We start from the raw sequence: 21,580 nt of genomic DNA on the forward strand, positions 1-21,580 counted from the left end.
CACACGATTTCCGAATAATACCGGGAATTACTCCTACGCAGGACGATAACGTGTGATTATAAAGATAAATTTCCTCATCCCTGAAATTATCCGCACTCTTTTACTTATTATAGTGAGTTCTTCTACATCAACGCTGTTCTAAATTTTGAAAATCCAGAAATGTTCCGGAATCTGTGCTTTTTGATGCTAAAACAGCAAAATTAGTAAGTACTTACTCTACTTTTTTAATCCTCGCAATTGATTTTTCCTTTGAATCGTGCTGAAACTTCATAGTGCCCTTGGCCCTAAACTGTGTTTACAATGGTGCTTCTTTCTCAAACCGTTCTATTTCTGGCCTACTTCTCCCGAACTTTAATTTCCGGTGAACTCTCGATGGTGTAAACCAGAAACCACGAAATCCTTCAAAGGCTGTCTCCTACTCCCACTGCGAAAACTGGACCGTAAACAATGTTCTTAAGCTAGTAATCAACGCTCCTAATCCATGTCCTGCTGACTTATTGCGTTTCCGACCTCCTGGAGAGGTTCCACTGTCCCTTTTCCTTCTTCTTTTTTCTGCACGCTTTTTGTACGTGTTCTACTTCTTGTAGTAACTAATTTTTTCTTCACATCCCACACGAAGTGACTTACAATTAATTATCAAATTAAACTAGGTTGTTTCTCTGGATTACGAATTCGTGTTATTTTTGCTTTAAATATATCTGCCCCCATCGATTTTTCCGAATTCTAAAAATACACCCTAAAGACACACTAAAACTACATTTTTTGTTATCGACTATTATTATTTTTAAATGTTTCAATGAAAAAGAAAAAACTTTGTAAAATTGTATTCATATATTTATGTAAAAGTTCTTTTTACATAAAACAAAAACAAAAGTCTATTGGAGAAACTGTCACTTTCATGTTTTTTTCCACGTTTCATGACCTCTAGAGTACGAAAAAAGTGGTCTCCCGTTTCCGTCCGTCCGTCTGTCTAAAATTCGCAAAATCAAATCTTATATTTTTTCGAAAAATCGGGTTTATTTAGCTTCCCCAAATTTTTTGACACCACAATTTTTCCATTTTTCAATGTTTCGGTTTCATGATTTTTCGTTTCTTCAACTATAATTAATTTTTCAATTTTTCGGTTTTTCATTTTTCGATTTTTCAGTTCTTTAAATTCTTGATTTTCATGTTTCATTTTCCGGTTTTTTAATTTTCATTTTTTCATTTAGTTTATGTTTGCGATGTTTCTTTCGATTTTAACATTTTTCGTTTATTCAGTTTTTCAAAATTTACATCTTTGATTTTTAATTCCTCAGTTTTCTAATTTTAAAATTTTTCTATTTTGCAATTTTTGGACTTCTCGATTTTTTAACATTTAGTTTTTTCGAGTTTGCACTTTTTCGATTTAAGTTTCTTAACTTTTGATCTTTCGATTTTCCAATTTTTCAAGTTCGTGATTTTCAGTTTTTGGATTTTTCAAAGTTTTCATTTTAGAGGTTTTCGTTTTTTCATTTTTGATTTTTCAATGCAACAATTTTGCAATTTTTCAATTTTTTTTTATTCGAAAATCGAGAAACTAAAAAATGGAAAATACTGAAAAAACGGAAAATTGCATAATCAAAAAAGTGGAAAATCGAAAAATTGCAAATCCAAGAATTTTAAAATCGTCCCAAAAGTGTAATACTGAAAGATCGAAAAATTAAAAATCGGAAAATTCCAAAGATGGTTTGATTGATTTTTCGGTTTTGCAATTTTTCGAGTTTTGAAATGTTGATTTTTTGATTTTTAAAATTTTCAGTCGATGTTCCAATTTTTAAGTTCTCCAGTTTTGCAATTTTTGGATTTCTCGATTTTCCGATTTCTTTAATTTCCAATATTTCGGTTTTATAATATTTAGTTGTTTCGATTTTGCATTTTTTCGATTTTTAAGTGTCTTAATTTTTGGTCTTTCAATTTTTCGTTTCTTCAATTTTTCAAGTTCTTAATTTTCATTTTTGATTTTTCAATTCTACAATTTTTCCATTTTTTGATATGAAAAGTTCAAAAATCGAAAAACTAAAAAATTTGAAAAAACCGGAAAAAAGCAACAATTGCAAAATCAAAAAAGTCGTAAATCAAAAAAATTGTAAATCGAAGAACTAAAGAATCGAAAATTGAAAAGAAGAAAAAACGAATCGAAATATTATAACATCGTTAAAATTGTAAAGTCGAAAAATTGAAAAATAAAAAATCGGAAAACTGAATAATGGAAAAATTCTAAAAATGCTTTGATTGCTCGATTTTTCGGTTTTTCTATTTTTCCAGTTTTCAAATGTCGATTTTTTTTATTTTTTTGACATTCAGTTTTTCATTTCTTTTAATTTTAAAATTTTTCAATTTTTAACTTTTCAATTTTGGCCTATTTCGATTTCTCAATTTTTCGATTTCTTGTTCATTTCGGTTTTCTGATTTTTCGACTTTCCGATTTTCCATTTTTCCGATGTACCGATTTTTCAATTCTTCGATTTCCCAGTTTCTGAATTTCTCCTTTCCCTCGTAATATTGAAAAATTAGAAAAATTGCAAATCAAAAATTCAAGAAACGAAAAATCGAAAAATCCAAAAATTCAAAAACCACAAAATTGAACAAAAAAGAAAATAAAAAACGGAAACGAAAAATTGCAAAACGAGAAACTGAAAAACAAAAAATTGAAACATCGAAAATCTGAAAAATTAAAAATTGAAAACCCGTGAAATCGCAGATCGAAAATTGACATCCAAAAGTTGGAAACCCCAAAAAACAAAAAATTTTGATATTAAAGAAAATAGAAAACCGAAACGGACAACTGCAAAACGAAAATTTGAAGAAATGAAAAATTTAAGAATCGTCAAAACTGTACATTCGAAAAACTGTAATGCTGAAAGTTCGAAAAATTGAAAAATGGAAAAATTCGAAAGATGCTTCGATTGCTCGATTTTTCGACTTCTCGGGTTGGATTTTTGATTTTTTCAATTTTTCGAGTTTTAAAATTAATAATTTTTCGATTTAAAATTTTTTTTCTTTTTCGATTTTTTTTTATTTTGAGTTTTTCAATTTTTTGACTTTTCGATTTTAATTTTTCATTTTCCCGATCATTTTCTCAATGTTACATCACAATTTTTCGTTTTTTCAGTTCGTTTCTTTTCGACATTTCTTCCGATTTTATAATTTTTCGTTTAGTCAACTTTTGAAATTTTCAATCGTCGATTTTCCAATTAAGTTCTTCAATTTTGCAATTTTTGGATTTTTTCCGATTTCTTTAATTTCCACTATTTCGATTTTATAATATTTAGTTTTTCCGATTTTGCATTTTTTTGTTTTTGAAGTTACTTAATTTTTGATTTTTCAATTTTTCGTTTCTTCAATTTTTCAAGTTCTTAATTTTCAGTTTTTGGATTTTTCAAAATCTTCATTTTATATTATGTATTTCATTTTTTCATTTTTGATTTTTCAATTCAACAATTTTGCAATTTTTACATTTTTTTGATTCGAAAAGTTCAAAAATCGAAAAACTAAAAATTAAAAAAAAAACTGGAAAAACGCAAAAATTGCAAAATCAAAAAAGTGGGAAATCGGAAAACTATACAAACGAAAAATTCTAAAGATGTTTCGATTCCTCGATTTTTCGGTTTTTCAATTTTTCGAGTTTTAAAATCATTGATATTTTCATTTAAAATCGTTGATTTTTTGATTTTTAAAATTTTCAGTTTTTAACTTTTCACTTTTGGCCTATTTCGATTTCTCAATTTTTCGATTTTTTGACATTTTGATTTTTCGATTTTCCGATCTTTTGGCATTTCTCTTTCTTCATGTGTCGGTTTTTGAATTTTTCGATTTTTCGACTTTTCGATTCACCATTTTTCCGATTTTTCAATTCTTCGATTTTTTAGTTTTTGAATTTCTCCTTTCTGTCCTAATATTGAAAAAGTAAAAGTTTTTTAAAATTATAATTATTAAAAAAATATTTAAAATGAAAATTAGGAAAATCGCAAATCAAAAATTCAAGAAACGAAAATTTAAAAAATCTAAAATCCAAAAATTCAAAAACCACAAAATTGAACAAAAAAAGAAAATAAATAACGGAAGCAAAAAACTGCATAACGAAAACCTGATAAACAAAAAATTGAAACATCGAAAAATTGAAAAATTAAAACTTGAAACCTCGTGAAATCGCAGATCAAAAAATGGACATCCAAAAGTTGGAAAACCGAAAGAAACAAAAAAGTGTGAAATTAAAGAAAATGGTAAACCGAAACGAACAACTGCAAAACGAAAATTTGAAGAAATGAAAAATTTAAAATCGAAAAATTGAAGAATCCAAAAATTCAATAACCGAAAAATTGAACAATGAAAGAAAATGAAAAATGGAAGTGAAGAATTGCAAATTGAAAAGCTGAAGAAACGAAAAATTGAAAAATCGAAAAACTGAAAAATTAAAAAAGAAAACTCGTGAAATTGCAAATGGAAAAACTGAAACATCCAAAAGTTGGAAAACCGAAAAACTGAAAAACTTTACAATAAAAACTCGAAGAGTTGCATGTCGTAAAATAAAAAAAAAAAAACAAAAAGAGATGAACTGAAGGAACAAAAAATTTTAATTAAAAAAACGACATCGTGAAAGTAAAAAAATGAAAAACCGAAACAAACTGCAAAACGAAAATTTGAAAAAATGAAAAATTTAAGAATCGAAAAATTATAGAATCGTCAAAATTGTACATTCCAAAAACTAATACTGAACGATCGAAAAATTGATTTTTCGACTTTTGGGATTTCGATTTTCCATTTTTCCGATGTTTCGATTTTTCAGTTCTTCGATTTCCAATTTTTTAATTTCTCCTTTCCCTCGTAATAACGAAAAAGTGAGAAATGAAAACGAAACTTTGAAGAAATGAAAAATTTAAAAATCGAAAAATTGAAAAATTCAAAATTCAAAACTGGAAAAATTTTGAATCGAAAAGTGCAAAATCTAAAAATTAAGAAACAAAAAAAGAAAAATTGAAAAATCGCAAATCAAAAAATCGAAGACACGAAAAACTGAAAACTAAGAATCGAAACACTGGAAAATCAAATATTTGAAAAAATAAAGAAAATAAAAAACCGAAAGAAAAATTGCAAATCGACAACTTGAAAATCTAAAAATTGAAAAACTGAAAAATTTAGACATAAAAGCTCGAAATATGTGCTTCAAATCGAAAAACTGAAGAAACAAAAAAAAAGAAAAATTATGTCATTTATTTACGCCACTGGTTTTTGCTTTATAGAGGTTATCAGAAAACAAAAACGCAAACAATTTTTATAATTTTTCAAAAAGTGGGATTTGTTAGGCTGCACTTCAGAGGCGAAGAAAGTTCGATCAAAATAACCTTCGACCAATTTTTTTACAATTAATAACAAAAAACGAAAAACCAAAACCGAAACATTTTCAAAAAATACAGTTATTGTTTCTGGTATGGTAATTAAATTTGGTTCAATTTGAAGTTTATTTTTGACCAATTGCCACGAAGTTTTACAAGCCGCCGCACCCTAGATTGAGGAGGAGAATAATTAGTGAAATGAATAAAAACCAGTGGTTCTTAAAAATTCCAAGCCACAAAACTAATTTTTTTTCAAAATAAATTTTCGTCAGTTGAAACTGAGACCTAGGGCTTCTCTATATAAAAATCAACTCGAACAACCGGCAAGTGCGGGCCCGTCGCCAGATCCCACCTTGCGCGCTATGCTCGTCCCACGGGTCAATAGAGGGCGTTACCGTCCCCTCTCCACCAGCTGTCGTTGACACTATTGACAGATCACAAAACGCACACAGCCGGAGTCGGGGTTTGGAAAACGGGAGTGTTAGTCGCCGATTTTGTTTGTGAAAAATTGCGGGAGTTGCGTGCTTTACGACAATGATTTCGACCGGAGCTTTCTTCCACACATTCAGAGAAAAATCGTGATGGCAGTGCTGTCGAAAAATTCCCTGCCATAATTTAAATTATGGCCGAATCTAGTCTGGAAACACAAATCGATTCCTTTCTGGAGCAATTCAAAAGAAATTCCTCCAAAGCCATGGAGGAACGCACCATCGTTTGTCGATCACGAAGTTCGTATTTGGACGCAGAATCGCCCGGTGAGTGTAATCAATCTATAAAACAATACGGCACATGTATATTTTTGTCACGTGGCCGTTTACCCCCGTAATCATTTATAAACACACGGTTCATTGCACTTGTCATTGCACGCTGCTTAAGGTACGAAGGAAGGCAAGGTGAAGTGCACGTTTTCATTCAAATCGGTTGATTACTTAGAAAAAGAAGCCACTTTTGTTATGACAATAGACTTGCGCTTTTTATGTGATGATAAAGCATATTAAATGATGTGCTAATAATCACGATTGACAGGTCTACTGTGTTTATTTATAAATACTAAATATCATTACGCTCTCGGGTGATAAAGACTACGTCCTGTTTTTGACGTAACAACGTTAATTGGCATTAATATGCGATATACTTTGTAACTTAAGTGAATAATCAGGAAGTGTCGCCTCTCACCACCCATCAACTTCTATAATCAAAAGGAAAATTTTTGCGTTATTGACCAACAAATTTATGTTTTCTTGCGAAAACTATAAAATATTAAACTGTTTATACGTTTGACTCGTAAAAAAAAAGCGAATGCGTAATATTTTTAACGATCTTTGGTCGGTAACTGACAGTCCCACGGAAATATCAATATGTAAACAAAGTTTTCTCCTCAAGAGGAAAACAAACAAGCCTTTATCAATACGGATAATTACATCCCACATGGTCTGTTTGTTCAAGATAAGGAAACAAATCATCGCTGCGCCTGTCACGAAATATGCAAATTTCACTCTTACGATACAATTCCGCAAAGCTTTAATAATCGAAATGGAACACGAGTGATACACAGACGTTATTTTTTATTAAAGTACATCAGTTGTATAAACGGGCGTCGAGTAGAAAATACAGAGGTTTTCCGTCAGGTTCATTATCGGTTTTCCTACACTTCAATTTCAACCTGTAATTTGAACGTTCCAGTTGTCTGAAGTATTTACCCAAAATGTACGAAATTCCTTGTTCCTACATAAAATGTTTTCATCAATAACACAAATATCTTAGAAACGTTTCGCTTTCGAAAATTTAGATATTGTCGTACGATAAATTAAAACTGGCTCAAAGCAGCCTTGGAATAACGAATTTGTGTCGTGAATTAATTCATACGACCCGAAAAACCACAAAGCGCTTTACATGCAATACTTTGTGTTATAAATAAAGTCTCAGTCGGGAAATCTTTGACTTTTGTTTACACCAGGTGTTCGAGGTTTTTTAAATTTACTAAAGTATAAAACAAGAAAAGTTCTATCCGAAAATTCCAAAACGAAACGTTTCTAGCAAACTTGTAACGTCTTGCTCTACCTGCGGTTCTGCAGAATATCTCAATTCGCCCCAGTGGTGAAAACCATCGACCCACTTTTTAAAAGCCACTTCTTCCAAACCTAGCAACAATCGTAAAAGCAATATGGCGGCGTCCTCTTTCGCTATGATTTTGCTTTCGCCTACTGAATCTTCAACAATTAAACTGAAAGTGAAATTGATAATGCAAGATAAATCGTTAAATACTGTATAAACTGACGTGATATGTCCCTTTAGCTCATATTCATAAAAATCAATTTCTTGAGCATATATTTTCAAACTTGAAATGGAACGCACTGAGGCTCGACCCCAAATAATAGCAAACGAAGGAATAGAATGGCCAGCGCCTAGAAAAAACGGCGCACCCCAGTCAGGGTCATGTCTAAAATAATCAAAGTTAAATTATAGTCCATCCACGAAAATCGTGGCTTTATGAATTTGACTTTTCCGCGTCGTAGAACTTACAAATTCGCCGTTTCAAACCTCATCTTCGGTTCGTAACTAACAATTTCAACAGATGTTAGAACCGTACTCTTGTAATATTTGTCTTTTTGCGGTTTAACGTTATGGACGATCACATTCATATCCGGTATAAGACCATATGGCATTGCTAAATTCTCCCAATTGTTCAAATACACCTCTAGAATTTTATCGTTGGCTTCAAATAAAATTTTATGGGTTTTTACACCTACGAAAATGGTTTATCGTGGTTTGGGCGATCAAAAAAAATTACCTGGCGTTCCAAAGTTGCGATCATTTGTAACTCTAGAAGTCGCAGAAGGAATTGGGTTGTTGAAAAGTTTTAGCGAAATTGTGCCCTTAAAAGACACTAGGTCGTGCGATCTAAGTTTTGTGAATGCGTCAGATACGTCAGAAACGTCAGAGTATGTGGAATGCGTTGCAACGAAATGCGTTCCGAGTGGTACATCGTAGCAACAAAACGATTTCGAAAAAAGTTCTTCGATTTCGTGATTCTTGATTTTTTTGCTGCGTTAAGTGATAATATAGCAGCGATATAAAATATACAAATATATATACCTACAGTGGTTTTTTGTAATACATGGAATAATTGTGTCCTGATTTAAGAAAAGGGTACAAATTTAACAACCCTGTTTGTAAACGAAGACCCGCGTATGTATTGTCTTTTAGAATAACCTCCAACCAGTAAAATCTATCTTTTTTTGAAACTGCAATCAACTGCAAAATTTTTATTTGAAATGTGTTACCATAAAATGGTCGTAAAGCAGTTATATTATTCATTTCAAAGCGTTCAGCCATTAAAATAAAAAGTGTAAAAGAAAATTTATTGCCTGCTAAATACAATCACGCGCATGCGTGTAGATAAGTAAAGTAAAACAAGTCATTAAAGTACGCTTTCGCATTGTACTATTTGATGGCCAATCATTTTGAAACAAATCTTGTGATACTCCACCTGTGACTTAGAAATAATTCTACATGGCATCTGCTTATATTCATCCGTTTCTAGTGGAACCTCACACAGTAGAACGCCCTCTTGACAATGTGTGCTATTCAACTTCGTTATTTTACCACAATCAATTAAAAAATATTCCATTGTGGAAAGTCCCAAACTGTTATAAATTTCCGTAATATAACCGAATTCCTTAATTAAAACATACGATCTGAGAAACTTCGAAATCTCGTTTCCTTTATTGTTTACAAACACGCAAGGAATTTTTCGCGTCGAGTCTGCGAAACATATTGTTCCGTTAGTATCATCCACCGAAAAAAATCCAAACAAATATTTGTTGTCTGACCAGTTCCAATGCGTACCAAACGTCCAATAAGAAAACTGTTTATACAAATTTGCCTCGTTATCAACGTATTTCATCTGATTTAAAAACTGAAGTTCGAAGTTTACGTGTCGCAACGTTCGTAAAACATCTAAAATAACGTCGCAACTATTGATACCCCCGACACCACTTTGCTTCAACTTATCATAACTCTTTGCCAGCTGCAACAAATCCGGCGGTTCTAAATTCAGCTCTTTGACAATATCGACAAACGCATTTGTAATAGGCGTCAACGTGAAATTCGCCGTAATTTCGCATTCCTTGGGTGTCACAATCATGGAACGAATGAAACTTTGATCGCAATTAAAATAGGGCGATTTTATGACAACCGGTGAACCTTCCTCGGGGAACTTTTGTGTGACGTTTTCTATAAACATTGGCACCATGTAGATTGTTGTTTTGGGTTTTTCGCACAATGTTGCTTGTGCAACATCGAAGGTAAGCAATTTGTGGTCAATGTCAACGACGACACCCTGATGTTATTGTTTAGTGTTTTACATTAATAAAGAGGTGTTTGACTTACCCGCACTATCCCCATGTCATTCATTTTGTACACAAATAAATGATAAACAATACACAAAATGAACACACTTATAGGTTAGATGTGCCGCTGCCGCCAAGTGCGCGAGCATGCGCAGTAACGGCAGTTATGCCAACGTAAAAAGTGCGTTTTTTGAATAAAATTTTCGTTAATTTTATTTTATAATTGTTAATTAACGATTGTTATTATTTTCGGTGGACAAATACAAAAAACTTTTGTCCCTAAATTTAAAAAAATAGGTCACCCGTTTCCGTCAGTCTGTCTCCCTTGTCCCATATTTTCGTGCGTTTTTTGCTGTTTCAGATATGTTCGTATGTTCAGAAAGCGCCACACCTTGAAAAGTAATCATATATCTATAATAGTAACCTTACTTCTTTGAAGGTCGTTAAGCTTACGGTAACATTGCCTAGAGCAACATTACGTATTTTTAAAATGAAGTATCATTTATTAAGCGAATCTACTAAATATAGAATTAGTCATTAATATCGAGCAGGATTTGCATTATTTAGCTGACACATAAATTACAGTCCAGTGAGAGTAGTAGAACAAAGTTTTCTTTCTAGGACGATTTATTAATACCTGAAAAGTATCTAAAAATATATTTCTGTTAATTTATTTAGGGTTACTGCGTAAGCTGACCATAGTCAGATGTAATAATGTAAAAAAGTAAATATTACTCAATTGGGTTTCGTCTACGCGTTCTAAATCCACGAAATTAAAAAATAAAAATGTTTTAGTAAATACGCAGTTCAGGGTTGATATGTTTCAGATAACGCGACGATTTCAGTGGAACTTTTGTTATAATTAAACTTATGTTAAAGTTTGGCGATATAAGTCTTGATCCTACGATATAATTTGCTCATTATATGGTACCTTTAAAATGATTGTTAGTCACGTGATCGTTTATTTATTTCTAACCTATTTATATGGAAATCTAGTTGGTTAAAATCAAAATTCCAGTCCACGGTTCTTGCAATGTTACTAGTTACTAGATTCCTAATTAATGGAAGTTTTGTAACAGTTGCTTGCTTATATCTTGTGGTCACGTGACTTGTTAACATTTATGAAGGCTCCGAATTCTGTCCCTGGTTCCCAATCAATATAGCTGGATGTGTCAAATCTTGCCGCTAAATAACTTAAACTTATCTATATTGTGCGCCCTATATTTCGCCCTAAATAGTTTTACATTAACTATTTACAACACTACAACAATTAACACAAAATATGCATAAAAATAGTTTAACGCTAGTTGTCATAGTTTTCCAACAACTTGCTTGCGCCGTTTGCAGATCGCAATTTTCTTGAATCTTGAATTAATTTTGTCGTAAAATAAACAAAATTGTTGTTTGTTTCTGGTTACATTTGCATTTAAATTTGAATTTGGTGGCAACCTTGAGCATGCGTCCATCTCTGATTCTGCGCAGTATGCTGCAACCGTGTGAACGCGACGATGTTGACGACAGCGAATATGGCGTACTATGCAACCGAACAGTTTTCGATTCCGGTACGACAAATTTGTAGAAATACGAGTTGAATGGTGTTGTGATGTGTAAATCCTGACATTAATCAATAGAAGATTTTATTTTCTACATGACTGGTGATTGAAGTTGGTTGCTTTATGGCATAAATTTTGAATAAAAGGTAAAACGTCTGTAGATGTAATGGATACCAATACGGCCCACTTTTGTCTGACTTGCACGGTTGGCAAACGAAAATGATCTTTTATGTAATACATAAAGACTGTTTTCGCTCAAAGCCGCCTATAAGTAGCAATAATATTATGGTATCTTTTGTTTATGTTGTGGTGAGCACGTTTTTCACGAAAACGTCAAATAAAGGTGAATTATTGATGTTTGTGCAATGATGAAGAATGACAGATAATTATTCAAGACCCGTCGTCGTGAATTTTGGCTAGATTGTTTGTTTTTGGCGATTGAAAGTCCGGAACGGGGGAGGTTGAATAAAATTACAGTTGGAGGAGGTAATGAACAACCAGCGTCTTTTCGCGGTCCGATTATTGCTAATTTAAAATTAAATAAACAAGATGGATACAACTAGTCCTTTATTTAAGGGGGAATTTGTCAATGAAGTTCTTAACCTAAGTAGTTTTGTTTTGAGGAGTGTCATTAAATTAAATTAAGAAATTCGTATTGTCGAGTGTCAAACAATTGATGTTATTGTTGCGTTTTAATTTGCTCGTAAGATTTTCTTTAGAATTTTACAATGCGAAATTTTAATACACTACATGCCCTATTTCCACCATGCAAAACAATTGAAAATGGAAATGTTTTATCACGATGAAGTTTGAATGCTTTATTATGCTTCTACAGCGTCACTATTTCATTATTTGTATGTAACTACGTTCGATTAAATTGAAGTTTTCCAAAAGAAATCACTTTGTAACATTGATGCTAATAATACGATTCTAAACTAGATGTTTGCTTCCTTTTCAGTAGCTACTTTTGTATTACCGAAAACACCGTTAGAATTTCAAGGTGTATTGCAAAGTACATAGAAATATTTTATTTATAATGTAGAACTACGCGGGTAATGTAAAAAAGGTTATCATCGTTTTGTGTAAACAAATGTTGCTAACGACCTTGTATATTTATAATGAAATGTTAGAATACAGTGAAGAGTGAAAATTGCTACTTCCGCTATACAGTTGTATGTTTTTTGTTCTTTCTTATTGTAACATTTATTAGAAAATGTTGCAACTATATAAACAGTTGTCACAAGTAGGTATAATGTGTTGCAAAAGAGATATTTCTATAATTGCAGTTGTCATTTTCACTGATTTGTATAAAACACGTGATAAATATATTAACAACTAGTTGAGAATCGAATAGAATATGCATTGGCGCACTGCAACAGAAGGCATTTCAATAAATACATTCACTCGTTAATCAGTTATTTTTCGGGAATAAAGCGCTTGTTACGTATTCAACTCATATCAGATATTGTTATCGCAGTCGGCGAATTGTCAATGGAGTGCACTTTACGTGTGCATAATACGGCGGAAATGCCTGTGTGGAGGTGCACAGCTATGTTAATGTGAAATTTTGAATGCGAGGTTTAAAAATACGCTCGATTATGTAAAAGAAATAGATAGTAGTGTCACATAAATAAAAGATTGCCATAAAGAGGATTTGCACTGGATGTCCAAGTGTAGCTATTGTAGTATTCTTTTTCAAACATCCGGTATTAAATGTCAAACTGATGCGCCTACCGCAAGTCATGATAAAAATTTAGAGCCGATAGAAGTTAAGTAGCTAACAGTAGGCACCACAACCATAGTGGCCCATCTCTTAACACTTCGCGTTGTAGATGGCCCAAGTTGATGAAGCCGAGAAGGAAGCAAGCGAAGTATTACATTCGTTACTTTCTGTGGAAAGAATCGAAAAATCAGAGGTGATTCTCGAGAACAATGAGAATCAATCGCCATCGTCCCAATCATTTCAATCAAATACTCCCTCAGGAAGCGATGTCGTCGAAGGGGAAGCCCAAATGCAGTGGTCCGCGCCTGTGGCGCTCACTGCGCATTCAATATTTTCCACCATAGACGGCAACAACCATTTCCAACAGAACCAAATCGACGATCAGCAGGTAGTTGTATAATATCCTTTCTCTCTAGCTAATAAAGAGTTTCTAATTTCTAACAAATTAAGTTGTAGGTGATTTGGGAAGGTCACACGATACAAGTAGACAGCAGTAATCCGCATATAAACGCAATTTATACTAGTCCGATTGAAGAGACGCCACAGTCACCAAAAAGGAACACCACGACGACTACGGCGACGAAGTCCAAGACGCCCCCGAAACAAAACAAGAAGAAACAACCGCCGAAAAAGAAGAAGAAAACGCCGAACGCCGACGCGAATTCCAATGGCAACGACGCGACGAAGTTGGAAGAGAGTTCGGCGCAGGTTAAAGAGAGATTTAAAAGAGGTTGCGAGTGCCAAGATGAAAGTTGCTTTCGTGGGTTAAACCCTGAGAGTGTGTACAAACATAGACTTAACATAGCCGAGTTGACGAAAGGTGAACACGATATGTATTTGATGGGAGTCACTATGGCGTGTCTTGCCAACCCTGATACTACCGTACGACATAAAGAACGAAGAAGGTTGAGAGCGCAGTACGTGTATCAAGGACGAAGGGTGTGTCTAGACGCCTTCCTGTATTTAGAAAACTGTACCCACTATCAGTTAAAACGAATAAGGAAACACGTGATGACGCACGGCGTAGCACCTCGGGTACACGGGAATCATGGGAAAAAACCCCACAATACATTCCCCCTAGACATATACTACCACGCTACGGAATTCTTGAAGCAGTATTTGGAACAGTATACAGGGGAACGGGATATTGTAAATACGAAACAACCAATCCAGTTACCTTGGGACGTGACGAGAAAAAACTTACACGACGCGTATAAAGAATACGGACAAATACTCGAACCGGGGATAAAACTAATGGGATACTCCACATTCAGACACTTCATGAAGGAACAGTTCCCTCATGTGAAGTTTTGCAAAGTGGAACCCAAATCGGCCTCGGCACCGCAGCAGCAGAATCAAAATCAACAGCAACAACAACAACAACATCCTCAGCCACAACAACAGCAGCAGCAACAACAACAACAGCAGCAACAAGAGTCTGCGCAAATCCATCAACACACGATACAAAAAAGTGCACAAATTATAGAGAGACCCAGAGAACAACAAATTCAGAAGTGTGTTATAAACAACGAGGTACAACAAGTCATACCTTTGGTGGTCGCTCAACCTAATGATGGTACAGGTACCCAGCACCATCAACAAACCTTCCTTGTAACTCCCGTGTCACAAATAATTCCCAACGGGTCACAAAACCCCAGTGGTCACGCCCCTGCCAATGCATACTCATACCAATTAACTAACGCAGGGTACGTCATCAATGAACAAGGCAACATTGTCACAACGATGGCGAATCAACACCATGCTCCATACACTTTCAGTCGAATGTAAAATGGCGGGTGTTAATTTTGTATATATGTTTTTCATTTGCATTTATTTATTCTCTTTTGTTTGATATGAAACCGACTGATTTGTTTTGGCCAAATTCAATTTGTGGCAGGTAGTTTCATAAATACGTCCTTATTTATTTCTGAGCGCAGCAACTGTAACCTGGAGGTAATGAAATAGTGGGTTTTGACTTCAAGGAAGAACTCGGTGATATGTATTAAGTTGTAGTATTAACAGTATGGTTGCGACACAGTCAAATGTGGGAACAGAGCATGCGCAAACATACACGTGACAGTTCTTTGGTTAAGTTGACAATAGTCGACAAATTACGTGATACGATCATCTTCCTAGGTGCAGTATAGAAGATTATAAATAAATTATTTTTTTGGAAAAGTTGCTGTTTTCTCGTTGTAAATATTGATTACACATACGGAAACGTGATTGGGTTAACACCCAATATTGAAAGCCATATATGTAAACAAATTTACTGTGTGGCTGTTGATGTTCTCAAATGTATTAATCAAACTACAACTTTTGAGTGTGTAGTCAGTAGTTACATTTTTGTAAATAAATAGAAATAGAAGTTTTTATATTACTATGTTAGCCGATTCGTCAGCTGCTATGTGTTTGTAGTAATTTATTTTCTTTACGTTGTAACGTTCTTTTTTTGCAAGATGAACGAATGTCATTCGCAATCGAAAAATATTCGTTGACTTACCGATGTTTTAAGACAATATGTATTACCTACCTTCAAACTCCGATTTTTGTATTAAATTGAATACTTAATAAAACCTGTATTTTTTAAAGCTAATAAATTTTTATGTTTTCCATGTTGTCTACATTTTTAAGGGCTGTCTAGCTAAACCTTATAAAATCAATAATTAATAGCACGCGCTATAATTACTCCTAAATTTGTGGCGTTGCTTCCGGCCATCCCCTCTTCTGCGTATCCTCGGACTATGGATGAAGATCAACATTGTGACCACTTAAGCAAATATAAGCGTAAACTAGCAATGCAAACTCGAATGTAGTGGACTTCCTGACCTTGAGGAGCTATGATAATATAAATTGCAACGAAATTGTCTTATCGCTGAAAGTAGGTAGCATTCTTTAGATGTTTACTGCAGTTGAAGCACCATAATTAAAAAGTAAAGTGCAATTGTAGTGTGAATATGTACTGATTACTTTCCAAACTATAAAATTATGAAGATTTGTATTTTATCACGTGTATATATAGCATACAAAAATCAGATTCAAAAACAGTGACACGACACGAGTTATTGTTATAACGTGTATGTACTAATTTTTTTTTTTGTATTTAGATGAACCCGTGACGCCTTGCGAGGAAATTGAAATGGTGAACACCATCCAAGCAGAACCTCTAGGACTGAATGATGTTGCCGAATTATTACATTCACAATACGCTATTATCTCAGGTGGGAAATCGAAGGAGGGTTGCCCTATTATCACTTTCCCAGATAACAATAATTTTCATTTATTAACCGACGCTGAATACCAACGATTAATGTTATATTTAACTTCAGTACCCTCGTAAGAGTGACTCCTCTATACTATTTCGTGTTAATTTATGTTTCGTAGGCTACAAGAGGCAGATTTGGGCTTCCATTTAATAATAGATAGAAGAAAAGATAGATGGAATTCCGTCAAAACTGTTCTATTGAAAATCTCAGTAAGAACCTTGTAGTTTCGTAGATTAGTATAGAGTATTCAAGATGTACTCAAGTCGTCGAAGATCATGAACTTAAGTCAAGTCATTAAATGAATTAACGTTGGTTATGCGGAAGAATCAGTATTTCTGTTCTTTTGCAGCTGATATTTGACATTTGTCTTACATATCAATCAATGTTTGTGGAATTATTACACTGTATGACCTTATTTAAGAACTGTTTCTGTACAAGAAACGTAACGAAGTCGTCATTTGTTGCAGGTATACTTTCCAGGTCTTATTCACGTCGTGTACGTAATAAAACCTGCAAGTTTCTTACAAAAAGCTTTATCCGAAGTAAGCAATAAACTTTTTAAGGATGAATTTAAATTCCGAATGATAGTTTTAAGTACAATAGAAGAATTACACGAGTATGTAGACTTAAGTCAGATAACGTCAGACTTAGGCGGCAGTTTATACTACTGCCACGAGGAATGGATGCAACAAAGAATGGAATTCGAGAAATTCTCTCTAGTAACTAAACAAGTTTCAAATGCCTTAGATAAATTTACGAAAGTTATCGAAGAAGCCGAACTACCCAACAACGTCGATTCGACCCAGCAAGTCCTAAACTGTCAAACCCTCGGCTATTCCGAGTTGAAAGAAGAAATCCTATCCGCGGCGAAACACGGCGAAAATTTACTATGTTCGATAAAACTAAAGTCAACGAATAGCGACAACAACTGCGACACCATGGGGGACGTACTAGCCATAGAACGGCTTCTAGTCCAGTTAGAAGAAACCGAGCGCACGTTCGACGAATTCTGGCAACAACACTCCACAAAACTACGTCACTGCCTGGAATTGCGACGCTTTGAGCAGGACTTCCGTGAGTTACAAATTAATTTCAGTTTGCATTTGAAAGTCATCGGCGACATGACGGAAGTTGGCGAAAATTTGAGCCGGATCGACGATCTGAGTAAGGATTTAGTCGCATTCGAGAAACTTTGCTTGGTTGATATAGAACGAGCGGAAGAGGTTATCTCGTCGGGGCAAAACCTTATTCAAAATAAAGTTTTCTATCCGCTGCAATGCGTGGAACCGAAGGGCTGTGAACTGATGACAATGCGGGACACGTTACTGGAGAAATTGTTTAAACGAAAAGAAACCCTTATCAACAGCCAGAAAGTCATAGAGGAGATTGAGAAGGTTAGTGCGAGGGTTCATCGTATCCTGCAGGCTGCGCCATTTATGATTTTGTATTTTTGTTTCTAGGGTAACGAATGGTGCACGAAGGGTCTGCACGTCTTGAATGCCTATAAAGTAGACAAAGACATCTACTCTGAAGTGGCAAAGGCATACATGAAACAGATTGACGAATTTTTAAAAACTGAGGAGGTTTTTAATAGTGCCTCGAAAGAAATAATGTATCTTCAGGATACTATTAGTACAGAACTGAGGGACAGATTGAGTCAGGTACGTTCGTGATTAATCACTTTTATTAATTTATAGATATTTTTTTTTTTAAATTAGGTTTTGCAAGAAATTGATGAGATGATGTTTCTGTGTAAAGAACGCTTGCATACTTTGAGTTGTCTGATTGAGCCCGAAAACTTAGCTCCCGAACTGGCTATTTCTAAGCAAACACTCGGAAACACACCTGACAAGACTGCGAAGAAAATTTGTAAAATACCAAAAGTATAACCATCTATAATCTCTAGCCGCCACATAGGAATACCTTTTCTTTGTAGAGTGGATCGTCAGAAAAGAATATAGAACTCGAATTTTACCACGCTTACCCCTCTCCAGAGAACGAAGAATTAAATAAAGCGAAAACTGGCCACGTTTTGACCGAGTTGATAGAAACCGAAAAGTTTTACGTTTCGGAACTGTTGTCTGTGATTAAAGTGAGTATTATCAAGTCTCATTTTTATGAGAGGCGGCACAGTTAGATGTGCAGATGTACCAGTTAATGTTTTTTTCCAGGGATATAAAATGGAAGTGAATTCGGAAGAGCTGCAACATTTGGTTACACCAGCTCTTGTCGACAATATAAATATAATATTTGGTAATTTGGACGAAATTTATAACTTTCACGCAAACGTATTTTTGCAAGATCTTGAAAATTGCATATCGTCAATCGATTTAGTAGCGTTATGTTTTGTTCAGCGTGTAAGTATGATACAGCAATATCGTGTACGTGTTTTAATTGTATCAAACTAATATTGTAAAATTTAAAAAAATCAAAATCACTCTTTCTGAAAAAATGTACAGCTGTAAATTTTTATTTTCCAGCGAGACATATTTTTTCGTTTGTACAGTTGTTATTGCCAAAATATACCACGATCGGAGCAACTACGTGAAACTCTGATGGATTCGAATATGTTTTTTCAAACATGCCAGCGCAAACTTGGACATAAACTACCTCTTGCAGCCTATTTACTAAAACCAGTTCAAAGAATAACGAAGTATCAATTATTATTAAAAGATTTGCTGCGCTATTCAGAAGCTGAAAAGTGTTGTAAAGAATTGCAACAAGCCTTGGATTGTATGCTGGTTGTTTTAAAGTGCGTTAATGACAGTATGCACCAAATCTCGATTACTGGTTTTCCTATCGACTTGTCTCAGCAAGGAGACTTGCTTTTACAAGGCTCATTTTCCGTTTGGGTTGAAAATAAGAAAGATTTAAGGCTGAGATTGAAACCCCTAAGGAGGCATATTTTTCTGTACCAGAAGTCAATATTGTTCTGTAAATCTGTTTCCAAATCGTCGCATAACAAAGCCACATATCATTTCAAACACTATTTAAAAATGTCTGAAATTGGCTTAACTGAATCAGTCAAAGGTGATCCTAGAAAGTTCGAAATTTGGTTACAAGGTCGACAAGAAGTGCATACGATTCAAGCTTCAAACACTGAACAAAAACAGTCATGGGTTAATGAAATCAAACGTGTTCTTCTTAACCAACTAGAAGAGTTAAAAGGAGAGAAGATTAAACAATATACCACGCAAGCGCATAAGTAAGTTATTAACAAAGACTTTTAATTTCAGTGACAAGTATTTCACTCTAGGCCTCTTCGTCAGACAACGTCTTGGGAAAAACAGAAGAATACGCCTAACATTCCCTTGAGTAATAGTAACAGAGCGATGAGTTGCGACACCGATTGTCAATCGCAAGTTTCCACTGAAACTATAGAAACTTTGGAGGGAGAAACCTGGTCTTCAGATTGCAGCAACAGTGATGACGAAGAGCACCCGAATAAAAATGCAGTTCCTGTAAGAGAGCGACCTCTATAACATCATACTTTTTCTACTAAACTGTTCCAATTTAAAATTTAAATTTCGCGCCGTGTTTGAATTCTGTGTAACACATGCGCACATTTTGATTATCGGACGCATGCGCGTGATTTTCAATTTCCCGCCACAAAGTGGGTTTGTTCTATAATAAATTGATAAATTGTTTTACAGAGTGGTCGTTATGTTGCACTAGCAGATTATTGTGCCATTGGCAGCAGCGAGGTCAACATACGGGAAGGTGATATGGTAGAATTACTGAAAGTCGGCTGTGCAGGCTGGTGGTTTATTAAAATAATAGGTATTTGTTGAAAAATACTAGTAAATAGTGAGGTTAATGTTGAAAACTTGAAGGTACGTCGACTGAGGGCTGGGCACCTGCAGCATTTTTGGAAAATTTGCAACGTAAAAGTTCACGTAGTAGCAGCAGAAGCCACGACAAGCTAACCGATGACTAAATCATGTTATTTGTTATATAAATTTTTGCGCAGTAGGGGAGCACCATTTGGTGATTTTTCTACAATGCATATATATATATTTTCATATGTTATACGGCCTGGTTATATTTTCAAAAGCAATATAGATAAAAGAATGAAACATGGGGAGAGTCACCTTGTTCAATTTTGGTCGAAATTAATAAATGTTTGCTTTATTTTTACTTGCTACTGGTGCCCTTTGTACATTTTATATTGCAGTGAATGTGATCCAGTTGTAAACTATAAAGTTCTTGAAGACGTTTTGTGAATAATGTAGAATTGAGGTAAAATGAATGTAAATACGATTATAGAAAGTTGTGGTGTTGTTCACTTTAGGTAGAATCAGGACCCACAAAGTCGCTCAAATATTTTTGTTATGAATTTTGGCTGTTAACATTGATTTTATCAATGATTTGGAACTATTTTAAGTTAGTTTAGACCAAAAGCGCTCAACGCATGTTGGTGGTTGTCAAACTTTGTTAAAAAGAATTATATTAAATATGATTTGAAGCTTGAGAGTTCGTCTGACGACCCGACCAGCCTTTGCGAAGTCAATTCACTTATTTATTGTTTTATTGACGAACTGTAACGACTGCAAAAGTATTCTTAAAAGTATTTATTGTTATCAATGTTATTTATGACACTTGACTTTTATTATACATGGGCGTTTCATCTCCGTCGAAGTTGTCAGTTGAGTTGCAACACCCAGTATAAGAAACACTGTCGATGTTTATATCATGACTTGGTTATAATTCAATTTACAAGAAGTGCAAGTCTCTTAAACTATTACATAAATATAAGCACTCTTTAAAAACTAGTACAAAATTAATTGTAATATATAATTTATTTTTGTTGTGGGCACTCCACAGTTATAAAATCACTTGAGGGTGTTAAAATTAGTTTATTTATTTTAAAGAGGTAGAGAAGTTGTCAATGACTGTAGGAACATGGAAGTACCAGATCAATTAGGAAACTATTTTTAGAATAAGTTACACAAGTCATAAATGTAGGTACCCGTTTGTGTTTCAGAGTAAAGGATCAGAGCTCCATGCAAAAAGTCAAGGGTGGGAGAAAATTTCTAACCCGGATTGGGGTTTAGCGAAGACTAGCGTGGGGTTTTCTCGAAATAAGTTCTGTTATACTGAAAAATTATTAATAAACATAATAAACACAGTATTGGTTATACAAGAGTTTTTGTATAAACATAGATATAAGTACCTACCAATTTATTTACACGATGTATCTATGGGTGATAATTTTTCAGGTCTGATACCATTTTCTGTTGTTTCTCAATTTTTGTACAAGCAGTAAATAAAATTGTAATGAAAACAACTCACGACTTTTTTTAGCCCATCACAATAAAATTTTGTGCACTAG

The 21,580-nt window shown here is 34.1% G+C and overlaps 3 protein-coding genes across 7 annotated transcripts; 2 read left to right on the forward strand and 1 right to left on the reverse strand.

Annotated features, from left to right (window-relative positions):
• The first annotated feature begins 95 nt into the window (after nt 1-95).
• Nucleotides 96-21,535, forward strand: LOC135141709 (guanine nucleotide exchange factor DBS-like). Of its 4 annotated transcripts, none has more exons than XM_064073040.1 (12): nt 96-203; nt 16,090-16,318; nt 16,367-16,457; nt 16,716-17,642; nt 17,709-17,909; nt 17,967-18,131; nt 18,185-18,340; nt 18,420-18,605; nt 18,729-19,453; nt 19,505-19,709; nt 19,902-20,028; nt 20,082-21,535. In XM_064073040.1, the coding sequence occupies exons 2-12, from the start codon at nt 16,122-16,124 to the stop codon at nt 20,183-20,185; spliced, it is 3,084 nt and encodes a 1,027-aa protein (XP_063929110.1). In that variant the 5' UTR covers nt 96-203; nt 16,090-16,121; the 3' UTR covers nt 20,186-21,535. The 4 variants fall into 4 exon arrangements, with proteins under 4 accessions (XP_063929110.1, XP_063929109.1, XP_063929112.1 ...); XM_064073039.1 differs by lacking the exon at nt 96-203 and adding an exon at nt 5,777-6,109; XM_064073042.1 differs by lacking the exon at nt 96-203 and adding an exon at nt 15,778-15,863.
• LOC135141462 (uncharacterized) lies at nt 6,796-9,831 on the reverse strand. The gene is made up of 8 exons (XM_064072580.1): nt 9,747-9,831; nt 8,845-9,696; nt 8,455-8,609; nt 8,146-8,399; nt 7,878-8,100; nt 7,633-7,794; nt 7,416-7,578; nt 6,796-7,079 (listed from the first exon to the last, which is right to left on the reverse strand). Exons 1-8 carry the CDS (start codon nt 9,768-9,770, stop codon nt 6,933-6,935), a joined length of 1,980 nt encoding a protein of 659 aa, XP_063928650.1. The 5' UTR covers nt 9,771-9,831; the 3' UTR covers nt 6,796-6,932.
• Nucleotides 11,227-15,540, forward strand: LOC135141712 (uncharacterized). 2 transcript variants are annotated; one of them, XM_064073048.1, is made up of 3 exons: nt 11,227-11,405; nt 13,092-13,370; nt 13,439-15,540. In XM_064073048.1, the coding sequence occupies exons 2-3, from the start codon at nt 13,092-13,094 to the stop codon at nt 14,768-14,770; spliced, it is 1,611 nt and encodes a 536-aa protein (XP_063929118.1). In that variant the 5' UTR covers nt 11,227-11,405; the 3' UTR covers nt 14,771-15,540. The 2 variants fall into 2 exon arrangements, with proteins under 2 accessions (XP_063929118.1, XP_063929117.1); XM_064073047.1 differs by having other exon boundaries at nt 13,092-13,373; nt 13,439-15,539.
• Nucleotides 21,536-21,580: the final 45 nt, after the last annotated feature.

Source organism: Zophobas morio, unplaced genomic scaffold, assembly GCF_036711695.1.
Source record: "Zophobas morio isolate AGI-343-1 ecotype UQ-CSIRO unplaced genomic scaffold, CSIRO_AGI_Zmor_V1 ptg000044l, whole genome shotgun sequence".
NCBI classification, from domain to species: Eukaryota; Metazoa; Arthropoda; class Insecta; order Coleoptera; family Tenebrionidae; genus Zophobas; species Zophobas morio.

Coding starts and splice junctions, on each gene's coding strand:
- LOC135141462 (XM_064072580.1), bottom strand. CDS start 9,770: ATGAATGACATGGGGATAGTGCGG. Junction 9,697..9,746: donor ATGACATGGGGATAGTGCGG/GTAAGTCAAACA, acceptor CAATAACATCAG/GGTGTCGTCGTTGACATTGA. Junction 8,610..8,844: donor GAATTATTTCTAAGTCACAG/GTGGAGTATCAC, acceptor AAAATTTTGCAG/TTGATTGCAGTTTCAAAAAA.
- LOC135141709 (XM_064073039.1), top strand. CDS start 5,977: ATGGCCGAATCTAGTCTGGAAACACAAATCGATTCCTTTCTGGAGCAA. Junction 18,132..18,184: donor AAATTTGTAAAATACCAAAA/GTATAACCATCT, acceptor TTTTCTTTGTAG/AGTGGATCGTCAGAAAAGAA. Junction 18,606..18,728: donor CGTTATGTTTTGTTCAGCGT/GTAAGTATGATA, acceptor TTTATTTTCCAG/CGAGACATATTTTTTCGTTT.
- LOC135141712 (XM_064073047.1), top strand. CDS start 13,092: ATGGCCCAAGTTGATGAAGCCGAGAAGGAAGCAAGCGAAGTATTACAT. Junction 13,374..13,438: donor AAATCGACGATCAGCAGGTA/GTTGTATAATAT, acceptor ATTAAGTTGTAG/GTGATTTGGGAAGGTCACAC.